Source organism: Ascaphus truei, chromosome 1, assembly GCF_040206685.1.
Source record: "Ascaphus truei isolate aAscTru1 chromosome 1, aAscTru1.hap1, whole genome shotgun sequence".
Classification (NCBI taxonomy): Eukaryota; Metazoa; Chordata; class Amphibia; order Anura; family Ascaphidae; genus Ascaphus; species Ascaphus truei.
Genome location: NC_134483.1, coordinates 265,549,054 through 265,572,501, shown reverse-complemented (window position 1 = coordinate 265,572,501; position 23,448 = coordinate 265,549,054). Strand labels below are relative to the sequence as shown.

At 49.5% G+C, this 23,448-nt stretch overlaps 1 protein-coding gene across 1 annotated transcript; it reads left to right on the top strand.

The window, feature by feature from the left end:
• The first annotated feature begins 1,653 nt into the window (after positions 1–1,653).
• Positions 1,654–22,918, top strand: LOC142496077 (E3 ubiquitin-protein ligase RNF170-like). Its single transcript, XM_075602484.1, has 5 exons — positions 1,654–1,765; positions 4,972–5,080; positions 5,609–5,682; positions 22,137–22,244; positions 22,634–22,918. The coding sequence occupies exons 2-5, from the start codon at positions 5,011–5,013 to the stop codon at positions 22,916–22,918; spliced, it is 537 nt and encodes a 178-aa protein (XP_075458599.1). The 5' UTR covers positions 1,654–1,765; positions 4,972–5,010.
• The last annotated feature ends 530 nt before the right edge of the window (positions 22,919–23,448 follow it).

The window sequence follows — 23,448 nt, the reverse complement described above, 5'->3', positions numbered from 1 at the left end:
ACCAGTGGCAGATCGCACAGGGTGATGTCGGGCAACGTATCGATGTGAGCGAATGTAGGTCTTTTGGGAGCGGGTGTGCTTGAGGCGACGGGCGATGGTAGGGTGTCTTGGAGGAAGCTTTCCTCTGGTCTTGGTCGCCGTGTTGTCTCCTGGCGTGGTCTTGACGGGGTTGTCATGTCCTCCTGAACGTCATACATGTACACTACATCTGCTGGTGGAGGGGGTGCGCTTGGTGATGGAAGGGGGCAGATGCTCCCATTCATCACACCCATGTCACCCTCCTGCTCCGGCGTCGGGGAAACAGGGGCATGAACACCGAGCAAATGATGTATACCCGCTATGTCAGCAACTATCTTCTCCATTCGTCGATCCATCCGTTGATCCATATGTTGCATCCGTTGATCTATATCTAGCATCCGTTGATCCATACGTAGCATCCATTGCTCCACATTTAGCATGTCTCCAGAAGCAGATCTATCTTTCCCAGCACAATAGAGTTCCCGGGGATATCCACACTTATCCCATTCAGCAACCGGTCTAACGAGCTGCTTCTTGTGCATGGTATGTGGACATCTGGGTGGATGGGTGCAATGGAGGATGAGATGGGGCTTCCATGGACAGAAGCGGCAGTGTCGTCGAAGAAGGGTGGAGGAGGTGACCTGTGGATATCCGGTAGAGGAGAAGCGGCAGCGTCGTCGAAGAGGGATGGAGAAAGTGACCTTTGGATTTCCGGGCGAGAAGCAGTCGTCTAAGAGCAAAGGAGAAAGTGACCCGTGGATTTCAGAGGCACCAGCAGCAGCGTCGTCGGATAGAACTGGAGAAGATGGCCTATGGGTTTCCGGGAGGGCGGCGGCAGCGTCGAGGACGAGGGGTGGAGAATACGGGCTGAAGATTTCCGGGACAGCGGCGGCAGGGTCGTCGAAGCGTATGGGAGGAGGTGGTCTGCGGGTTCGATGGGTTGGCTGCCAATCGTTTTGCGTCGAGAGTACATCACTGTATATCTGTATATCACTGTGTGATGCCTCGCCATGGCAGCGCGGCATCAAATGATGCCATGGGCCATGTGACGTGACATCACACACGTCATGACATCGCTGGTTACGTGACATGACTCCGCAGAGTCATTTAATGCGGATACAAGGTAGGGGGGGGGGGGGCGAGATCCAGGAAAGGAAAGACAGTGGGGCGCAGCTTCAAAAGTTTGCGCTCCCCTGTATTAGAGTTTTAGTAGTAGATTGACAGAGGAAAGGGTGGATCTTGGCAATGTTACAGAGGGGGCAGTGGCAAATTTTAGCCATGCCATGAATAGAGAAGGAAAGGTCAATTCTAGGCAACGTCCTTTGGCGACAGTGCAGATGGTAGTACCGTTTACTCTGATGGAAAAGGTGATGTTAGGCCAGGTTTAGGGGAAATATAAAGAGCTCAATTTTAGAAAGTCTAAACTAAAATAGACTAATATTTGACGACCATTGTTACGTCTGAATGCTTAGAATATATTGTGAAATTTGGCATATGTGGAGAACAAATGCACACTGTATTTTTTCAAAAGCAGTGGGCATAGTGAGAACATAGTGTGTTATTTTCTCTGATCCTTAAAATTATATATATATATATATAATTATTATTATTATTTTTTTCTGTTAGGATATCAGACAGGTATCAACATTTTATTTTTCATTTGTTAAACAGGAGTGAACAACAAAACATTCACCCTGAGAATCAAGAAAGGGTGAGAGCAATTAGAGAGCAGCTACAAAATGAACAAGTAAGTAATCTACATTACCCTTCAAAACTTTACTCTTGGCTTCATCTTAACTGCTAGATAGTAGAATATGAAAGGCTATATAAATTGCTTCAATTGTGCTTCCCATTTCTTTAAAGTGGCCAGAGCCCAAGGGTGGGGTATATTTTACCGGTGATATGACACCTTGGATTATGGTAGTTGCAGATGTAAAACATGTTTGCAGTATTACTTTAGATATTCAATTAAATGCATGAACTCCAGGGATTTCAACTTTTTCTAATGGGCAGTAGGCACACCCAGGTAGCTATCTTAAATCGTACACAGGATTGGGAGAACTTTAATTAGGGGCCACCTCTGATGTGGTTAAAACCTGTATATTGCAAAGTATAAAAATACCTCCTTGCAGGCACAAGAAGAATTGCTTCTAATATACTAAGAAATCTGACTTTTCTTCTCTGTAACATTTTAACACATTGTGCCTAATATATTTTTTCATCCTATCCTATTTTAGTATAGTTCACAAAGAGTTGATCAAAAAGATAAAGAAAAGCTCCCTGTACGCCGCACTAGAGATCACCTATATCTATGTTAAAACTTAATATTTATTAGTAAACAGTTAAAATTTGTTTATTGCAGCAGTAATGTGAACCAAAGTAATTAAAATAATTGAAATAAAAACGGAGAGGTGAACTGTGTACCTAATAGAAATGACAGTGTAGAACAAAAAGGGCAAGCTAAGCGTTACCACCTAGTACGCTGGCTATATCGGAGAGGTCTGTTGCCTATTCCTTTCAGAGTGTTTCGGAGACTTCATTAGGAAGCACAACACTCTGACTACTCCTTAACTATTATGGTTCATGGTTCACAGTACAAGACACATACTTTGTGATCTTGCATCAACTGCTAGTGTTCACCATGACAGACCCACAGGCTCACTAAATATTGAACCTGACGGTCTGGCACAAATGTGTATGTATACCTGATCTATTACTGTATCTACTTGTCAAACCAAGCGTACATATCAATTCAGGTTACACCCCTCACTACCATCTAGGAGTAGGTTTCATATGACAGAATATTGTAGCTTAATCACTACCACCTCTAGTATAATTATATAGTGGTGGGACACTCTAATTGACAATAGTGGTTTTTGTTCTACACTGTCATTTCTATTAGGTACACAGTTCACCTCTCCGTTTTTATTTCAATTATTTTAATTACTTTGGTTCACATTACTGCTGCAATAAACAAATTTTAACTGTTTACTAATAAATATTAAGTTTTAACATAGATATACACTGGCGACACACTTTATTCGAGCTCGGCTAGTCCCACGAATTCGGGTATACCCGGGTGTATTGAGGTTTGTGACTGTTTTCTGCCCGAGTGCATTGAGGTATTTTCCAGGCAGGGATTGAAGCATTTTATTCCCGCTGGCTGCAATACTGCACAGTATATATATATATACTGCATTACAATTCAGGAATTTATGCCATCTGATAGACACGCGAAGCATTGCAGCCTATTAAATCCTAATCATTATCATTTAACAGATCAGCCGCCCGTCAGCCAGGCATGAACCCAGGCTGGGAAGGCAAATGCAACGGGGCTTGTCTGAGGTGAGGAGCGGCGCATTCCAGGTATCTGCCAGGTACATACTGGGTATTTGCTCGAATAAAGTGTGTCGGTGCAGTAGGTGATCTCTAGTGCGGCGTACAGGGAGCTTTTCTTTATCTTTTTGATCAACATTAACCTTTTCCCTGCCAGCACCACTTATACACTTTATTGCAGTTTTTGTTCCTATATCACACAGGTTATATCATTTAGGTTTTTTCCTCCTTTCACATTAGTATAGTGCAAGGTGCACACATTATGACCTTTTAGTCATTCCACTCCCCCTCTGTAGTTCACAAAGAGGCAGTAGTTAGCTAGATCTGTAGATGCTATGTAAACTATTTTTTTAACATTACTTTTCCAAAAGCATAGCCTCGTACTCTGTGTCCCTATATTTCAGGTAATATTTAAAGCTGCAGTTCAGTCAATATCCTGCATGTGTGGTTTTTTTTAAATAAATCAGTTCTGTAGTAAGAAAAAATACTTTTAGCATTTTCTGTTTTAAAAACAACAACTTTGAAAGACCAATTTTCTTGTATTCTATTTTAACAGCCATTTGCTAAGGCACTGCCCCTTCATGTCCTGTCACAAGCCCTGGCACACCCCTTTGTCAGCCCTGCCCTCCCTCTAGCACATGTCAGTGCAGGAGTGCTCATGAATATTCATGAGCTTCCACTGAGAGACAGAAGCAGAAGAAAAACATATGCCAGCTATAATTATGTCACCAAATTTCGCCTATCAATACATGGACAACGAATTGACCTGCAGCTTTACAGTTCTTTAGGTAATTAGAGATTGCACACATGAAGCTATTGAAGTAAAAAAATAAAAAAAATTTAAAAAAAAGACTGAACTGCAACTTTAACAACACTGAATGCATTAGTACAGGCAGTCCTCGTTTTACAACGCTTCGCTTTACAACGAATGGCTTATCCAACGCTATGCAATGCATACCTATGTTCATTTTTACAACGCCAAAATGGCTTATCCAACGCTCTTACGATGCTTTGCAACGTTGTGTATGTGTGTATATATATATATACACATTCACATAAACAACGTTGCAAAGTGTCGTAAGAGCGGATATGTATAATATTATACTATATAATATTATATTATACTATATAATATATTATTTATTATGTTATATTATATATATAATACAGTATATACACTATATAATTTATGTGTGTGCTGCATATCTTATTGCCTGCATAAAATATTTGGTGTATTTTAGTGTTAAAAATGCCTTCAGGAACAGAACCTTTCACTTAAACAGTGTTCCTATGGGAAAACGTGTTTCGCTTTACAACGCCATTTTGAGTAACGCATTGTGTCGGATAATCGAGGACTGCCTGTACTGTATCAGGATTCATTGCACACGGTCCTGTATGTCAGCAGCTGAACTGTATAACGCTTTGGGTTTTACCAATTGATGGGATTTACAAATGACATTTTGGTGGTAAATACGTAACTGTGATGGATCAATATTATAGCACATGAGCACCTTAAATGGTAAGTTACTAGATGTACAATCTTTTATTCTTTTTTGTGACTTGTTTAAATAGGATTTCCTTAATTAGTTTATTTATTTATTTTTGACTTCTTTGCAGGAAACACTTTCCCCACCTCGACATCAGTTCTACTCCGACATGTCTTGTCCTGTCTGTTTACAACAGGCCACATTTCCAGTGGAAACAAACTGTGGGCATCTTTTCTGCGGTAAACACATTCCTAAGTTTAAAATGAAAAGGTTTTTTAACGATAAATGTCAACAACAAGCATTGTCAACAACAACGAGCTTTGTCAACAACAACTTAATTTATATCTATTGTTTTAGGTATGTATTGAAGCCACTAAGCATTCAATGTATTGAAATGTGTAAAATATGCAGGCTGAATTTGAGTATTGTTAGTCACAGCTTTTTGATCACTTATAATTTAACGACTTTTCTTTTGCATAGATCTAACTTAACTGTGCAAGAGCACATACATTTTGCTAGGCCTGTAATGTTTATTTGTGTGCTGTGTAAATGTATCTATGACATTTTATGCAACAGTTTTTTCCTACCAATTACTTTAAGATTTGTTGCCAAGACAAAAAATGACACAACAAAGTGGGAGGTGAAGTTGGTTTTCTAAACTTTTTACTCTGTTTTTGAAGCACTGGCAGATGTCATCAAAAGTATGCCTGTATAGCTAATATAAATGTCAACATTTATGTTACGCAGATACTGCTTTCTTTTTACAGGTCCATGTATTATGGCATACTGGAGGTATGGTTCATGGCTCGGTGCCATCAGTTGCCCTATCTGCCGGCAAACAGTAAGCAATGTTATATAGTTATGCTATATAATGGTTTCCTTGACTTGTTTCAGCAGTAGCATTGAAGCTTTCAGCTGTCTGTCTCTCTCTGCCTGTCTCTCTGTCTCTGGAGCCCATCTGTCTCTGGCGCCCGTTATTAGGCCAGGTTTAGGGGAAATATAAAGAGCTCCATTTTAGAAAGTAAACTAAAATAGACTAATATTTAACGACCATTGTTACGTCGGAATGCTTAGAATATATTGTGAAATTTGGCATATGTGGAGAACAAATGCACACGGTATTTTTTCAAAAGCAGTAGGCATAGTGTGTTATTTTCTCTCAATAAATATATATATATATATATATATATATATATATATATATATATATTGTTAGTCCAAATACTATACCTTCCCCACCCAGAATCATCTTCCACCCCTGTGCTGCTGTGGATGTACAGCCCCCGCCCCCATCCCTAATTCTCACCTTCCTTATCTCTGTTTTAATACCCTTCCAGTGCCTCTCTGTTCTTTATTCTTCCTTTTTTTTTTTTCAACCCCTTTCTAAGTTGTAGAAACCTTTGTATATCGGTATTGCTGACTTGAGGAAGAGAGGAAAACTCTTGAAAGCTTGTCCTATGACATACCTTTTTTTTTTTGGACTAACAATTTATCACCTAATACTGAAGAACACACACACATATATATATATATATATATATATATATATATATATATATATATATATATATATATATATATATATGTATTACATTTGTGTGTATATATATATATATATATATATATATATATATATATATATGTACATATATACAGTGTTCGACAAACCTATACATTTGCTCGCCCCGGGCGAGTGGATGTAACCCCCGGGCGAGTAAATATTGGCCCAAGCAGCACACGTTTGGTATTAGGTGGCGAGTAGATTTTTTTGTGTGGCGAGTAGATTTTTTGGTGATTTGTCAACCACAGTGTGTGTGTGTATATGTGTGTATATATATATATATATATATATATATATATATATATATATATATATATATATATATATATATATATATCTTATACTATATAATTGAAAGCACTGTATGCCTGCCTGCCTGGATGTCCGGTGTCCCTAGGGGAAATCTCATTGGTCCCTTGGCCCGCCCCCGCACACCTCTCATTGGCCTGAGGCGGAGTGACGGGCCAAAGGACACACAGAGACACACACACACAGGGACACACACACACACGGACACGGACACGGACACGGACGGGGACACACACACACAATCCCCTCCCAGTGCCCCTCACTCTCCCCCGTCTGCTGGACCGCACCTCAACTTCCACACACCCCCCACCCTCCCTGTGCCCGAACTTACCCGGAGTCCCGTGTACACACACACACACACACACATTCCCACCCCCCCCCCCAAGCTCACACACACCTCACCCCCCCCAAGCTCACACCCCGGTGCCGCTACAGTCAGCGGGGGAGTGGAGCGAGCGCCCGGGACACACGCAGGGGAGCGGCCACAACACGCGGCCTCCCGCCTCACATCCACGTGGGAGCGGCCGGATCAGTGAGGCAGCGGCCGGATCAGTGAGGCAGCGGCAAGATGAGTGAGGCAGCGGCAGGACGGGTGAGCTCCCCCCCCTCCACATGCTACGTGCTGCTCTTGCCCCTCCGCTCCCGGCTCCCCCCCTAGGCCGCGGGACGTGAGATGGGAGGGGGGATGCCCCTCCGGTCCAGGCTCCCCCCTGTCACCGCGTGACAGGCCGCGGGACGTGAGATGGGAGGGGGGATGCCCCTCCAGTCCCGGCTCCCCCCTAGGCCGCGGGACGTGAGATGGGAGGGGGGATGCCCCTCCGGTCCCGGCTCCCCCCTGTCACCATGTGACAGGCCGCGGGACGTGAGATGGGAGGGGGGATGCCTCTCCGGTCCCGGCTCCCCCCTAGGCCGTGGGACGTGAGATGGGAGGGGGGATGCCCCTCTGGTCCCCGCTTCACCTTCTCCCCACCGTTGTCCCCGCTGCCTGCTCAGGAGGAGGGGGGGGAGCGGGTGTTGTGCTGGTGTGTGTAATTGTGTGAGACTGTGTGTGAGGGTCTGTGACTGTGTGAAACTGTGTGTAAGTGTCTGTGACTGTGTGTAACTGTGTGTGACAGTGTGTAAGTGTTTCACAGTGTGAGAGTGTGTGAGAGTGTATAAGTCTGTGTAAGTGTCTATGACTGTGTGAAACTGTTTGAAACTGTGAAAGTGTGTGTAAGTGTGTGTGACTGTGTGTGAGTGTGTGTAACTGTCTGTGATTGTCTGTAACTGTGTGTGTGTGTGTGTGTGTGTGTGTGTGTGTGTGTGTGTGTGTGTGTGTGTGTGTGTGTGTGTGTGTGTGTGTGTGTGTGTGTGTGTGTGTGTGTGTGTGTGTGTGTGTGTGTGGTGCACTGCGCAGTGTGAGCAATGAGCAGTATGTCAGTGTGTGCAGTGTGAGCAATGACCACTGTGTGTGCAGTGTGAGCAGTGTGTGTGCAGTGTGCAGTGTGTGTCAGTGTGAGCAGTGTGTGTGCAGTGTGTGCACTGTGTGCAGTGTGTGTGCACTGTGTGCAGTGTGAGCAATGAGTAGTGTGTCAGTGTGTGCAGTGTGACCAATGAGCAGTGTGTGTGCAGTATGCAGTGTGTGTCAGTCTGAGCACTGTGTGTGCAGTGTGCAGTGTGACCATTGAGCAGTTTGTGTGCAGTATGCAGTGTGTGTCAGTGTGTGCAGTGTGAGCAGTGTGTGCAGTGAGCTGTGTATGTGTGTGTGTGCAGTGTCAGTGTGACCAGTGTGTGTGCAGTGTGCATCACTGTGAGCTGTGTGTGCGCAGTGTGCGTCAGTGCGACCAATGAGCAGTGTGTGTGCAGTGTGCAGTGTGTGTGTGCAGTGTGCAGTGTGCAGTGTGAACAATGAGCAGTGTGTGTCAGTGTGAGCACGGTTCACATCCCGGGCAATGCCGGGTCTCTCAGCTAGTATATATATATTTATATATATTTATATATATATATATTTATATATATATATATATATATATATATATATATATATATATATATATATATATGCAAATATAACTGTATGCTCATCTGCATGTCTTAGGCAGGTCTGCAACCCCGCCTTTCCCCATTATCACCCAGCATACAGCACTTCCACTGCAGCAAGGGATTCTGGGAAATGACATGCAAATGAGCACACAGTGTCACTTTTTGCCTCAATAACCATTTTTAACATGGTTCCCTATAGGCTTAAGCTTGCTGCATGGTCACAGCTTTGTGTCTTTTTTTACTCACCATAACTTAACTCAGTATTATGGTTTCGCCTATCCCATAGCCTCTCTTGCATTCCCAGTAAAATCAACCCCACACTGATGAGTCCCATCAAGGTTGAAACAGCTGTCTTTGGGTGGGTTTTTGGCTAAGATCAAGAGGATGGAGGTTGCCATGGAGCCCGCCGGGACCACCCTGCACAAGGAGAAGAAGAAGAAGATGAAGAAGGAGAAGCACACGGCACACCCGGAGACGGTCCCCAGCAGCCAGGAGACGGACGGAGGAGGCCCAGTGGCAACCAGCTCCAGCGGCTCAGGCGACGTTGCCACCCCCAGCGGCCTCACCCCCACTGCCAGCACCAGCAGCGGCGGCCCCAGCTCCAACCCTGGAGCTGGTAGCAGCAGCAACAGGAGGATCCCCCGCCTGGATCCCTGGATGAGGTGATGCAGCTGAGGGAGGTCGACGGACAGCGCCCTCTATTGGACGCTGAGACCTTTGCCAAGGAGCTGGTGAGCAAAGCAGGCTTTACTCCGGACGAGATCCTGAGCATCCAGGACCTCAGGGGTGGCCTGTTTTTTGTCACCTTCGCCACGGCGGGAGCCTGCAGGAGGTACTGGGAGGCTTTCCAGACCCTGAAACAGGAGGTCCCCTTCTCAGAGTTCGACGTGAACTGCCCTATCCAGAGGGACGAGAAGAGGATCACTGTGACGGTGAGGAACCCCCATATCCCTGGAAAGGATATTGCTACCTTTCTGCGGTGCTCTTGCACCGTGGTGAAGGAGCCAAGCAGGATCAAGGACAAGTTGGGGTACTGGGTGGGAAAGTGGAGCATGGTAGTTCGCTTGTGGCCAAATCCAGAAGCGGCAGATCGGCTGCACCACCTCCCTCCCAGTTTTTCACTTGCGGGCAGCTCAGGGAGGATCTTTTACCCTGACCAGCCCCAGACCTGCGGTAATTGCGGGAACCTGGGGCATCAGTGGAAACAGTGCACCCTGAAAGCCTGCAGAAACTGCAAGAACACCGGACACGAAACAAAGGATTGTCCCCGCCAGAAAACCTGCGACCTGTGCGGAGAGACAACCACCATGTTCCGGGACTGCCAGCTGAGGGTCAGGAGCTACGCAGAGGCCGCGGCGAAAGGCGCAACACCGGGCGCGCCTCTGACAGCAACCCAGAAGGCAGCCAAGAAGCCCCCTGCAAACCAACCCGTAAAGGCACAAGGGGGTAAATATCAGAAGGAGCAAAGGGAAAAGGAGGCCACCCAAGCAGCGCCCGCTGCGGCTCCTGAGCCCGCTGCCCCTTCAGTAGCAGCCCCCACCCCACCCCTTCCCACCCTCAGCCCTGCAGCAACACTCCCTCCCACACCCAATGCTGCTGCAACCCCCACCCTCCCCCCTACCCCAACCCTCCCCGCCCACCCACCACCCCTTGCCCCCTCCTCCCAACCCTCCACTGCAGCCCCCCCCCACACTCCATGAGGCTGCAGCCCCTCCCTCTGTAACACCTCTCCCCAGCCCTGAGGCTGTTGCACCCCCTCCCTCTTCCTCCCTTGCTACAGATACCACCCCCATAGCCCAGACCGGAACGGAGAAGCAGGGAATAAAGAGGAGAGCCCCTGAGACGGATAGCCCGCACCAGGGGCTGGAGCAGAAGAGAGCCCAAATGCAAATCGGCGACTCACCCACTTCCAGCGATGCTGACAGTGACCTTGAAAGCGACCTGGAGGAGGAGGAAGCAGAGATGCAGGAGGCAGCCATTGCAGAGGAGCAGGCGGCCATTTTAGAACAGCCACCTAGCGAGACACTGGTGACCGTGGAAGAGCTCATAAGAGAGGGGCGAGAGGCAGCAGAGACCCTCCTCCTCCATGACAACCTTGGGCAAACCATGGATCTGCTAGTCCAGCTGTGCGAGGAGATCAACAAGACCACCCACACCAGCAAGGATGGTAACTAGTATCACTGCATGTCTGTCCAACCCTTTATCCCTAAACTAATGGCGTCTTTTAACATTTTCTCCATTAACGTAAGGAGCATAGGAGAGCGGATGAGACGTACCAGAGTACTAACATTCCTTTCTTTACAGAAATGTGATGTGTATATGCTACAGGAATGTGCCTTACCTTTTTCTCGATCCTACAGGCACCTGAGCGGGCAGTGGTCTCACGTCCCCTCCTACTGGTCTGGGGGGAACGGGTGCAGGAACGCGGGTGTAGCCATTTTGATCGGGGGGGGATGTTTCACTGTTGATTCTGTCCATGAACTCGTCTGCGGCAGACTACTGGTCGTAGACGGTTCGTGGGCAGGGGAGCCGATTAGGCTCATCAATGTGTACGCCGCCCCCCGGAGAAATGAGCGCTTGGAACTTTTCCAGCACCTTCGCCCTTGACTCGCAACCTCCAGGGCAGTGGTGATGGGTGGGGATTTCAACTGCACGATTGAGGTGGGGGGGCGCGTGCCCCCCAGCAAATCAGCAAAGATAGATGTGACGTCCAGGCTACTCATGGCGATGATTGGGGAGGCATCCCTGAAGGACGCAGTGGGATCTATGGGAGCAGGTGCCGCAAACTACTCTTGGTGCCACCCAAATGGTTCCGTGCGTTCTCGGATTGACTTCCTGTTCACCACCAAGCAGGTACAGCACAGACAGCACTCCATGGTCGCAGTACATTTCTCTGACCACAGAGCCATTCATCTCCAGGGGCGCCTGGGAGGAGGTTTCCCCCCAGGGCCAGGATCCTGGAAGCTGAACTGCGCACTGCTGGAAAGGGAGGAGATCATGGAGGAGCTGAGAACAGCATACACAGCATGGAAAGAAGAAAAGGCCTGTTTCCCCAGCACTGCAGAGTGGTGGGAATTCACGAAGATAAGGATCCGCTGCTTCCTGCAGGCAAAGGGCAGACGCCTGGCGTGTGAGAGGAAGGGGGAGTTCGAGGGCCTGCAGCGCAAGCTGCAGTCCCTGCATGACCTCAAACGCTGCGGATGGAACTTGGATGACGACCTGGAGGAAACCAAGGAGAGCCTGCAAAAGTACTTTGAGGAGGAATCCAGACGAATCATCTTCCGTTCCAAGGTGGAGAACCTTGAGAGGGGGGAGAAATGCAATGCCTTCTTCTTCAAGAAACTCCACTCTGCCCACATGCCCCTGAGGGAGCTGCGAGACAAAGATGGCAACGTGCAGCAGGGGAAGGAGGAAGTCATGGGAGTCATGAAAGATTTCTATGAAGACCTCTACTCCCCAAAAGCATCAGACCGAGACCAGGCTGACAAATTCCTGTCAGGGATTACAAACACATTCGATCCGGCAGGAAAAGCAGCCATGAACGCCCCCCTGACGCTGGAGGAGCTCCACGCTGCAACCAAATCCTTTAAGACGGGTAGGACGCCGGGCGGATATGGTATCCCAGCTGAGTTATACACGAAGCTGTGGGACCTGATCGGCCCGGACCTGCTCGAGCTTTACAGGGAACTGGAAGCAGAAGGTAGGATGCCCCCAACGCTGAGGGAAGGAATGCTGACGCTCTTGTACAAACGGAAGGGGGAGAGGTGCGACCTCAAGAACTGGCGTCCCATCTCGCTCCTGAACGCGGACTACAAGATCCTAGCAAAAGTCCTAGCGAACAGACTGAAGAAGGTCATCAGCCAGATCATCAACCCAGACCAGACGTGCGGCATCCCCGGACGCAGGATCGTAGACAGCCTCGCCCTAATCAGAGACGCAGTCCACTACATCAAAGACCGCTGTGTACACGCGGCCCTGGTCACCCTTGATCAGGAGAAGGCCTTCGACCGTGTCTCCCATGATTTCATGGGCAGGGTGCTGCGTGAGTATGGGATGGGGGAGATGTTCTGTTCTTATGTTAACCTGATGTACCTTGACATTTGCAGTGTGGCGATCGTGAACGGATGGAAGACTAACCCCTTCCCTGCCCTCTCAGGGGTTAGGCAGGGCTGCCCTCTTTCACCTCTCCTTTTTGTCTGTTGTATAGAGCTCTTCGCCCAGTGCATCAGACGAGACGCAGAGATCAGAGGGATCGTCGTGCCAGGACCCCAGAGACGCGAAGTGAAGTGCTCGCTCTACATGGATGACGTCACCATCTTCTGCGCAGATAGCCGGTCGGTGAAGACGCTGGTCCAGACATGCGAGGATTTTGGGAAAGCTTCAGGAGCAAAAGTCAACTGCGGGAAGTCAGAGACCAAGCTATTTGGGCTTTGGAACCTGACTGCCGACCCCCTCCCCTTCCCCATCAGAGCAGGCCTCATTCAAATCCTTGGAGTCTGGTTTGGTGTGGGGAGCGAGGCCGCTGCCCTGAAGAGCTGGAACGAGAGGCTGAACAAGGTGAAGCAGAAGATTGGATTGTGGCGCCTCAGACCCCTCACCATTGAGGGGAAAAGCTGGTACTGCTGAACGAGATCCTCCCTGTCCTGCAGTACGTGGCCCAGGCATACCCGCCTTCGACCAGAACCTGCCAGGAGATCTCCATGGCAGTGTTCCGCTTTGTCTGGGGGGCCAAGTTTGAGAGGGGAAAGCGCGAGGTGATGTACAAAGAGCCGCACAAGGGGGGTAGAGGAATCCCCGACATCCCCACTATGCTGCGCGCCTTCTTTGTAAGCAACTGCGTGCGGATCACCCTGAGAGACTGCGACAAAGACTCCTCTGGCTACTCTATGTCCCGCCTCCTACTCCTGCCGCTCTGGAGAGCACTGGGTGGGACAAGTGGGACAGCTCCATCCCTTACAGCTGGCGCACGCCCTGGTCCTACAAGGACGTGAAGAAGTTTGTGAGGCAGAACAATCTGGAGGGAGTAAAACCAGACCTGTGGAAACCCAAGGTCATCTACAAAATGATCAGGGCTAAAGACATCATGGAATCGGTCCCAGGTCTCCACCCCAACACCTTTTGGAACGGTGTGGAGGAATGTGGCATCGAAAAGACTAATGAACAAACACAAAGACATTGCTTGGCAGGCCATACACGGGGGACTCCCTGTGAATGCGGACAAGTACCAGAGTAAACTCAGCCTCGTGAGGCACTCCCCCAGGTGCAACCCAGTGGAGGAAAGCATCATACACCTCTTCTGGAACTGCCCCTTTGCGCAGGCCTTGCTGCGCGCGCTGGACACTGACTTAAAGGACTGTATACCGAGGAAGTGCATCACGTACTACTCGGTGTTCCACGGACTTTTCACAGGAACACACACAGAGGACGCAATCGAAGCCGGTTGGCGTCTAATGTGCTGTTTCAAGGACGTTTTACTATTCGCCAGGCAACGTTTGATCAAGGGGAAGAAGAGGATGTCGGTACAGGACTGTCGCAGGCTGCTCCACAGCCTGCTCAAGGACTATTCCATCTTTGACGGCACTGAGGAGGAGGACTAAACGCCCCCCTCCCCACCCCCCACCCCCCTTACTCCCCCGCCCCAAAAGTTTTTCTGTGCAATAAAGTTAGAGATAATGTGTGTATGATATGTCATGTCTGTGGTGCGGTGCATACGTATAAATGCACTGCACCGCCGTGTTCGTCACAGTTTTTTTACTTTTGGGGAAACCATTAATAAAAATGTATGTGAGTTGTGTGGGATATGCACTGCGCCGTTGTTAACGTCGCGGTTTTTTTTTCGTTTGGAAAATTATTTATGTACTGTTATAATCTTGTTGTAAAGATTCGCTGCATAATAAAAGAATTTTCAAAACAAAAAAGCTGTCTGTGGGTAGTAGTCACACTTGGACCTCTGGTCATGGCCGGGAAGGCGGATATGTAGCCCGGGCTATCTTATCACGGCACCCCAGGAGTGGTTGACCTGGCGGAGTCATTTGCTGCACGCTGCACAGCATTTGACATGGCACGGATAATTTGCACAACCCTACATTTTCTGCACTGGCACCCCTTATCGCCTTCCGCTGAGGGGTTCGCCACTATTTTTTTACCCGCCAGGCTTCCAGGTCTGGCGTGCACTTGTGCACACTTATTTTTGACGTTTCATTTGAGCACCTCCTGCACTGCATCACACAGCGCACTGGAGCACTCGCACCATCAATTTGTTTTCCTTTTTTTTTGGGTTATCAGTCACCTAATTTTCTTCGGAGAATGCAAGACTGTGTGTTGGTCGGTGGTCGCCATCCCTCGGGAGAAGATTGCGGTGGGCGAGTAGGCGTCAGCCGAAAGCCCTAAAGACTTGGACCCTCCTGCGGCGTCTGCTGCACTAGGAGGGAACCGGATGGACGTCGGATTCTTCAGATGACGACGTCGGTGTAACATCAGAACTTTTCCTGGCCCTCGTGGCTGAAGAGGACTGACTATTTCATGGACTTGCAGCTCTCCGGAAGCCTATAGTCACAAGTGGAGCGCACCTGATCTCACAGCGTGGATCACGAGCACAGTTTTTGAGGTGGAATCACTTTTTCACCACCCGGGCTACAAAAAAAAGAAAAAGCTGTCTGTGGGTGGTTTTCTGGGTATGCACCTTAACCCTGGCTGTGCTCAAAGTTGTGACCATGCAGCAAGCTTAAGCCTATAGGGAACCATGTTAAAAATGGTTATTGAGGCAAAAAGTGACACTGTGTGCTCATTTGCATGTCATTTCCCAGAATCCCTTGCTGCAGTGGAAGTGCTGTATGCTGGGTGATAATGGGGAAAGGCAGGGTTGCAGACCTGCCTAAGACATGCAGATGAGCATACAGTTATATTTGCTTTCCTATGGAGGGTTTTTGTCACTTTTTTTACTCACCATAACTTAACTCAGTATTATGTTATATATATATATATATATATATATATATATATATATATATGTATATGTGTGTAACGGTATTTCTGGCCCGGCCTGACCCACCCAATCTCACATTGGCCCCTGTGGTCTAACCGGTCCCCATTACATGGTGGTAGTGTCTGGTGGTGCACCTGTTGGCTACAGGACTCCTGAGTCTCCCACATGATGGTGTGTGGGGAGGACCCGTCCAGACAGGCAGCTGAGGTAGTGTGCTGAGTCTCACCTAGTTCCAGTGCAGCGCCTCCACCTCACCAGGGTCCCTGCGTCCGCATGGGGATGATCCTGACGAGGAACTCCTCGGTGGTGCAACCTCCTGTGAAATCATTGTACTCTCACACACAGGGGTTTCTCTGATCAGCTCCATCTTTATTGACACGGCGGGCATAGCTGCCCTCCACAATGGGGTATATTCAGCCGATCATCTCGCCCGTGCTCCCTTTAGTTAGGTATATCACCTAGATCAGGGATTCACTATTCCCACAGGAATCTCTGTCCTGTGCCAGGTCCCTGGACACAGTCTCCCATGGAGTTACTATAACATACAGTAGCGACATTGTTTATTGCAGCAAAAGCCGCCGGCTGCATGCGTCTGGGAAGCGGGTAGCCGCGGCGCGTGTCGGCGCACTATGACGTCACAGTAACATGCGCGCCCGGCTTCCCCGTCTTCCCCGACACCCCTGGAGATCAAATGAAGGTAAGCGGGGGTGCGGGGAAGCAGAGGGGCAGTGTTGTACTGTTTAGAGCTGAAGTTTTAAACTTAAATTGCGCGCGAAGTGGAGGGGGGGTGCGTGGGGGAAACGCGGCGGCGCGCGGTTGTTACTGGCGGCAGCTGGGGTAGATCTCGGCGTGCCGCCGTGATTTAGTGCAATAAACAATGTCGGTGCTGTAACTGACACTTCTGGCAGAACTTGAACTACTCCTCTTAGCTGAACTCCTTCCTCCAACTGAACTAACTTTTAGAACACAGTGCTGTGCCTTATGTAAGCTTCTGAGACTGACACACCTCTGACATCACTAACCATGGAGTCAGAGCATGTGACTAGCCCCAGCCATACACAGGGCACCCCACCAGGGTGTGAGGGGAAACCTCCATGATTAATACTGGCATGCCCACACTTACCAGGCCTTACTGCCAGCAGGAGAGATGACTGTAGGCATTTTACATGCCGCTACATTCTCCCCCTGGTGAATCCCATCGTCCTCGCTGGGACCTAAATTTAGATACCTCTTTCCAGGAAGCACTGCAACAGAAAACATAATCAACATCACACAAATTTTCACATAATGCAGTACAAATGAACACAGTCATCCGCCAAGCCCGCCCCGACCAGCAGCCACAGACCCGCGTGATGTACAGTACCTCCTAAAAATAGTGAAACGGGTCAGGTTTTCTCACTTCCCTACCTCCCATATCCAGAACCGTAACCGAATAATGCCTAGGTAATCCCCTTTCCGGTCTATACGTCACTTTATGTTTATGGATATTTCTCCCAATGGCCCATATACGGATTAAATGTTCTATCCGTTCCTCGGCCTTCTTTCCCACTACGGCATTCCCTTTGCTGACTAGGTGCATCTCTATATTTTCCTTCAGCCACCTATCCCGGTTGTCCTCTATTTCGTCCATGAGAGGCTCAGGGACGTACGGGTACTCCAACCCGTGGGATGATTTGTAACGAGCCATTATTGCCCGCTCGGCCCTACTAATTCTGGTCAGGTCAGCCTTACCTGCCCTCCCAGGTAGCACCCATGATAGGGGTTCGTCAGGATCCACAGGGTCTGACAATATGCTAGGACCCATAGGCTCTATTTCCAGATGTTCTATCTGATACCAGCGCTCCTGCAATTCCCTATCTCTCTGTTCTGGGGTGAATTCTCCCACAGCCCACCAATAGTCCACCACGTCCCCCCGCCGGATGAGGAACCGAGTACGGTCCATCCAAGCGGAGTACCCTTGGTACTAATGGGGCCCACCAACGGGTCTCCTTAAATGGATTCGGCCCTGACTCCCTGTCGTCATCTAGGGAGAATACCCCTGAAGACCGCGCGGATCGCGGTGAAAACCATCTCGAGGACCCCAGGGCCTTTACCACTGGTTGGGGTGCGGTTGTGGCCACACTCAACTCTCCCCCTCCCCGTGAATCGCCCTCCGTAGCGCCACTGCGCTGCCTTTCCCCAGTCCATCTTCCCTTTCCCCCCGGTGAATTGTCCACATACTCCAGGCTAGGCGGTGAACCCGGTGACCGTGTGATGGGGGTAGGGGTATTATCTAGGGCATGGGGTTGGGCATAGGGGCACGGGACAGGACCCCACGGGGTCATTACCCGCTCCTGACTGTCCGTGGACTGATCCAAGGATGATGTCTCACCCTCCTCAGTCCTGAGATCGTCTCTCCAATTTCTGGGCCTTGTAAGTGATCGGGGACCTTCCCCCGATCGCCGAAGCGTCGCTGCTTCTTCTTCCTGGGTTCCGCCGCCACCACCGGAAGTGCCGTCCTCCCCGGAACCGGAAGCGTCGCCATCTCGCGTGGGACCCCCATGCGGGATCTCTTCCTCTATGACGACATCCGGTTGCTCCGCCGTCGCCACTGGAAGTGATGCCGTCCCTCCACGTGCGCTTTGGGCCTGGCGCGGCCCTTCCAGCGCTTCGCCGTCTGTTGTGACCAGGTAAGATATAGGGCTGTTTGGCTTACCCGTCCGCAGGGGTGTAGGCGTCTCTCTCCCGTCTCCGCCAGGTCCTGGGATGGCGGGACTCCGTCGGTCGGATCGCCGATCTGCGGGGGACGTCCTGCCACTCACCCCACGGGGTGTCGTTCTCCCGGTCTGCTTTTTCAGCTCCGCTTTTACCACCGCCAGCTCACGGAGGTCCTCGTCCGAGTAATCCCCTTTTCCAGACTTAGGGGTCTCCGGGCGGGGTGACAGTCTCTTTTCCCCGAATGCGGGGGTTGATTCAGCCGCCTCGATCGCCAGTGACCCAGCCGACTTGACCGGCTCCAGTCCCTTGTCTCCGGGACTCGCGCGGTTGATCCATAGCGCGCCCGGGGACTCGGCGGAGCGCCTTGTCACGTCCGCCGGGGGGTCAGCAGGCTGTATAGGGATAAATGTGGGCATAGGCCACAGGTACAATGTCCCACAATGAGGGCAACGTGCCGCCGTATTGACAGTGCCTCTGGGCAGCCCGCATTGTAGGCAGAGCTCGACCACCGTCTCGGTATTGGCCACCCTCACCACTAGCACCCCGCCGGGCACTGAGTAGGGCTGTGTAGAGACCATTGTTCCCACAGTGGAGGAGCAGGCCATTCTTTGCACAGGAGTTACTTCCTGTACAGGTCTCTTCTTCTCAGTGGTTCCTCGCAACTGACTGGTGGAAGTTGCTGGATCCGCCACTCCCTGCTTCGGCTCCTCCCTTCTCTGACAGAGTTGGAACCCGCCCCCAGGGGTTGCAATAATGGGCGGGTCCCACAGGGGAATATCATGCCCCTTAATAAAGGCCGCGCCTTTCTCAGTCCTGGTGGGCGCGGTCTGCGTTTTCGCGCCAGTTTCCTCCTCAGAGCTGGAGTCTTTTCCCGCGGCTAGTTCCCGCCTTCTCCTTGCAGCAGCTTTTTGCGCAAGGTACCCTTTCTTGCAAATCACCTCCACGGCCGGAACTACTTTTTGTAGTGGCGCCGTCTGAATGTCAGTCCCTGGGCCCAGTGGGTGCATCCCCACAGGCCATAGTTGAAAGTCACTCCCCCTGGTAGAAATCAGGGGAGGGTCCCATAGACTTAGCGGTTGACTCAGCACAGGGGCTGAATTAGTCACTGTCCATCCCGGCGCAGCCATAGCTTTCGCGCCATGCCCCCCATCAGGGCGGGGCTCTGCTGTTCGCGCCATTCCCGGCCAGCTCCTTGCAAGTCCTGCATCAGCCATTTTTTCTGCGCCTGGCCCATGCGGTTTCCCTAGCAAGCGGGAACCGCCATTTTGGTTGACTTTTAAGCCCAAAAAGTCCATTTGTTTGCTCTCCTCGGGGGGTTCTCCCCCAATTATTACAATGTCCTCACACTCTTCAAGGGTGGCCCCTCGCTGTCCCAGGCAGGATAAAAACGGGGCAGCCACGGCCTTCGCTCCGCTCCAGAGCAGATTCGTTAATGACAATTCAGCGACAGTCTGCTCTTCAGTGGGTTGCACGCCACGGGTGCCCTCCCCATCAGCCTCTGTCCGCCATTTCATGTTCTCCACACCACGCGGATCCTCCACTCTCTCGTAACAGTTATCGTACATGGGGCTCCACTCTGCGGGGCAGCCGCCACACCGGTACAACAAAGATTAGCTTCAGATGCACCACCACATGTGTACCTTATCTAGGTGTGACCCAGTGTTGCACTACCTCAGGCTAGGTTCACTCTCTCAGTGTCTGCTGTGACTCCTTCCTCCCAGTCTGTGCTCCCTACGGTGAGTGTCTGGAATGGGCTAGGTACTCTGGCTCTGCCATGCAGTACTTGGGGCGTCTACCTGTCTTGGTCAGCCTAGCGCAGACCCTCTCCAGGACTCCTGACCATGTTAACAGGCTATCCCTTTAGGCATCCTACCAACTAGCACTGCCTCAAGGTGACTCGGTCAGCTATAGCCCGGCTCCAGACCCCTCACTCCCTTCAGGCCCCTAGGTTGTCCCTGCGAACTGACAATATCCAGTCAGCCCCCTGACTACCCCTAGGTCCGTCCCTACGCAGCACAAAGTGGCAGCAGACACTCTCCCTGTTTCCCAGTGTGCCTAGCTAGAGCCTGTCCTGTTGACAGATCTGATCTCAGCAGCTCGCCTCCAAATGTAACGGTATTTCTGGCCCGGCCTGACCCACCCAATCTCACATTGGCCCCTGTGGTCTAACCGGTCCCCATTACATGGTGGTAGTGTCTGGTGGTGCACCTGTTGGCTACAGGACTCCTGAGTCTCCCGCATGATGGTGTGTGGGGAGGACCCGTCCAGACAGGCAGCTGAGGTAGTGTGCTGAGTCTCACCTAGTTCCAGTGCAGCGCCTCCACCTCACCAGGGTCCCTGCGTCCGCATGGGGATGATCCTGACGAGGAACTCCTCGGTGGTGCAACCTCCTGTGAAATCATTGTACTCTCACACACAGGGGTTTCTCTGATCAGCTCCATCTTTATTGACACGGCGGGCATAGCTGCCCTCCACAATGGGGTATATTCAGCCGATCATCTCGCCCGTGCTCCCTTTAGTTAGGTATATCACCTAGATCAGGGATTCACTATTCCCACAGGAATCTCTGTCCTGTGCCAGGTCCCTGGACACAGTCTCCCATGGAGTTACTATAACATAACTGACACTTCTGACAGAACTTGAACTACTCCTCTTAGCTGAACTCCTTCCTCCAACTGAACTAACTTTTAGAACACAGTGCTGTGCCTTATGTAAGCTTCTGAGACTGACACACCTCTGACATCACTAACCATGGAGTCAGAGCATGTGACTAGCCCCAGCCATACACAGGGCACCCCACCAGGGTGTGAGGGGAAACCTCCATGATTAATACTGGCATGCCCACACTTACCAGGCCTTACTGCCAGCAGGAGAGATGACTGTAGGCATTTTACATGACCGCTACATATATATATATATATATAAATTCATTCTGTTGGGATATCAGAAAGGTCTCAACATTTTATTTTTCATTAGTTAATCAGGAGTAAACAACCAAACATTCACCTTGAGAATCAAGAAAGGGTGTCTCTGGAGCCCGTCTTACACTCTGTGCCTGTCTGTCTCTCTCTGCCTGTCTGCCTGTCTGCCTGTCTCTGTCTCTCTGTACCTGTCTGTCTCTCTGTATCTGTCTGTGCCGTCTGTCTGTGCCTGTCTGCAGGGTTTCTCAAAGTCTTGGGGTGCTGCTGAACTCCTTTTTTGTTTCCACATCTAGAACTACAAAAATAGTCTCCTGATTCAGCATTGCCCATGACCAAAAAGAAGAGCAAAGTACAGCTGGCGTTCAGACAGCTCTGGGGTGGTAACAGCAAAAGTCTCAGTACTGTTCCTGAGACCCAATGACCCCTTATGCTTTTAGTTTATAGAAAGCCATTTTTTTTTGCAGGTGGTTTAGGGAGGTACCTTGGAAGAAAGGAGGGAAGGTGACAAAACAGGGTGATAGAGGAGGGAGAGAAAATGGGGCATAGATGAGAGCTATAGACAGAAGAAAGGGATGGGTTTGAAAAATAACTTTGGCTGTACTGTAGGTTTTCTTTATATTTGCGCGCAATGTTAAACAAAAAAAACCCTTCTTTTTTGCTTGTCTGTTTAATTGCCAAACATTTACATAAACTTGTTTTCTCACATTGGTAGGATATTTACATTTTAAAAGTTATTCTTTGAAAATTATTTTATTTTCAGTAACATTTTATTAAAGAAATATTGAAATTTGTTTGTGCAGGTAACCTTACTTTTTCCAATGTTTGAAGAAAATCAACAGCAAGATGCACTAGAGGTATTTCAGGAGGTCAATGGTTATAATCGAAGATTTTCTGGACAACCTCGTTCTGTAAGTAAGAAGAAGAAGATAATACTTTTTGGATTACTGTTGAGTGGTAAATTGTACATTAATATTGAAAATCGGCAATCAATTTGCTAAATTGATAGCCATTACTATTTACTTTTTACTATTTACTATTATATTACTAAATGTTATGACATTAGAAGAATTTATAGTCTTCATATAATTCTTTGTGAATAAGTCTTAATATCCTTAATTTGTATTTATATTTCCGATATTTGTTCAGAAAAATATTTGCAGTAAATTAAGTGCCTTGAGATTATGATGTGGGGAGGAGGAAATGTATGTTGCTGCTGTGAGTTCTGTAATCTCATAATGATTAATAGTAAGAATAAACTCAAATTAACAGTGACAGAGTATTATTTGCAATTTTCTAGCTCATGGAAAGAATTATGGACTTGCCCACTTTACTGCGCCATGCTTTCCGGGAGATGTTTTCAGTTGGTGGCCTCTTTTGGATGTTTCGCATAAGAATTGCCCTCTGCCTACTTGGAGCATTTTTCTACCTTGTATCGCCCTTGGACATTATTCCAGAGGCTTTGTTTGGTATACTAGGTTTCCTGGATGATTTCTTTGTATTATTTTTATTGCTTATTTACATTTCTATTACTGCTGCGGCCGAGTTTATTCGAGCATTTGCCCGTTCTCGGCCGCAGCAGTAACCTGGCGCGCGCCGGAGGGTGCCGGGCGCGCGCCGGAGGGTGCCGGGCACGCGCCAAAGCAGCGGAAGAGCGCCCTCCGATCGGGGCGCTCTCCCTACCGCTGCCGGGTCCGCCGGGTCCCCCGGAACCCCCTGCCGCCGTCCCCCACATCGCGGGACACCAGGGCTCCCTCGGGGAGCCCTGGTCGCGCGTGCAGGGGGCGCTGACACCCGATGACGCGTGACCGCGCATCGGTGACGCGCGTCACGCCGAGGGAGTGGGGCTAGCAAGCCGGGGCATCCCCCGGCTTGCGGAACTAGCCCTGCTCGGATTAAGTGTGTCGGTAGTGTATGTATCGGGAAGTAGTGACTCAGAGGTTACATAGGTGAAAAATGTGATGGGGTTGAAAATTCTGTACTTGGGAGCCTCTAAAATAGTTTCTATGCAGGTTTGATCTGTTTTCAAACGAGAAGACGCATAACTGGAATTGTGAACAATTATTCTTGCATTCTGCTGGAAAGCACAGTACAGTTAGAATGTTGAGGTTTAGC

Bases quoted from the DNA above. Each gene is read 5' to 3' on its own strand.
- LOC142496077 (XM_075602484.1), top strand. From the start codon at position 5,011: ATGTCTTGTCCTGTCTGTTTACAACAGGCCACATTTCCAGTGGAAACA. The intron at 5,081-5,608 runs GTAAACACATTC...TTCTTTTTACAG, and splicing joins CTGTGGGCATCTTTTCTGCG to GTCCATGTATTATGGCATAC. The intron at 22,245-22,633 runs GTAAGTAAGAAG...GCAATTTTCTAG, and splicing joins TTTCTGGACAACCTCGTTCT to CTCATGGAAAGAATTATGGA.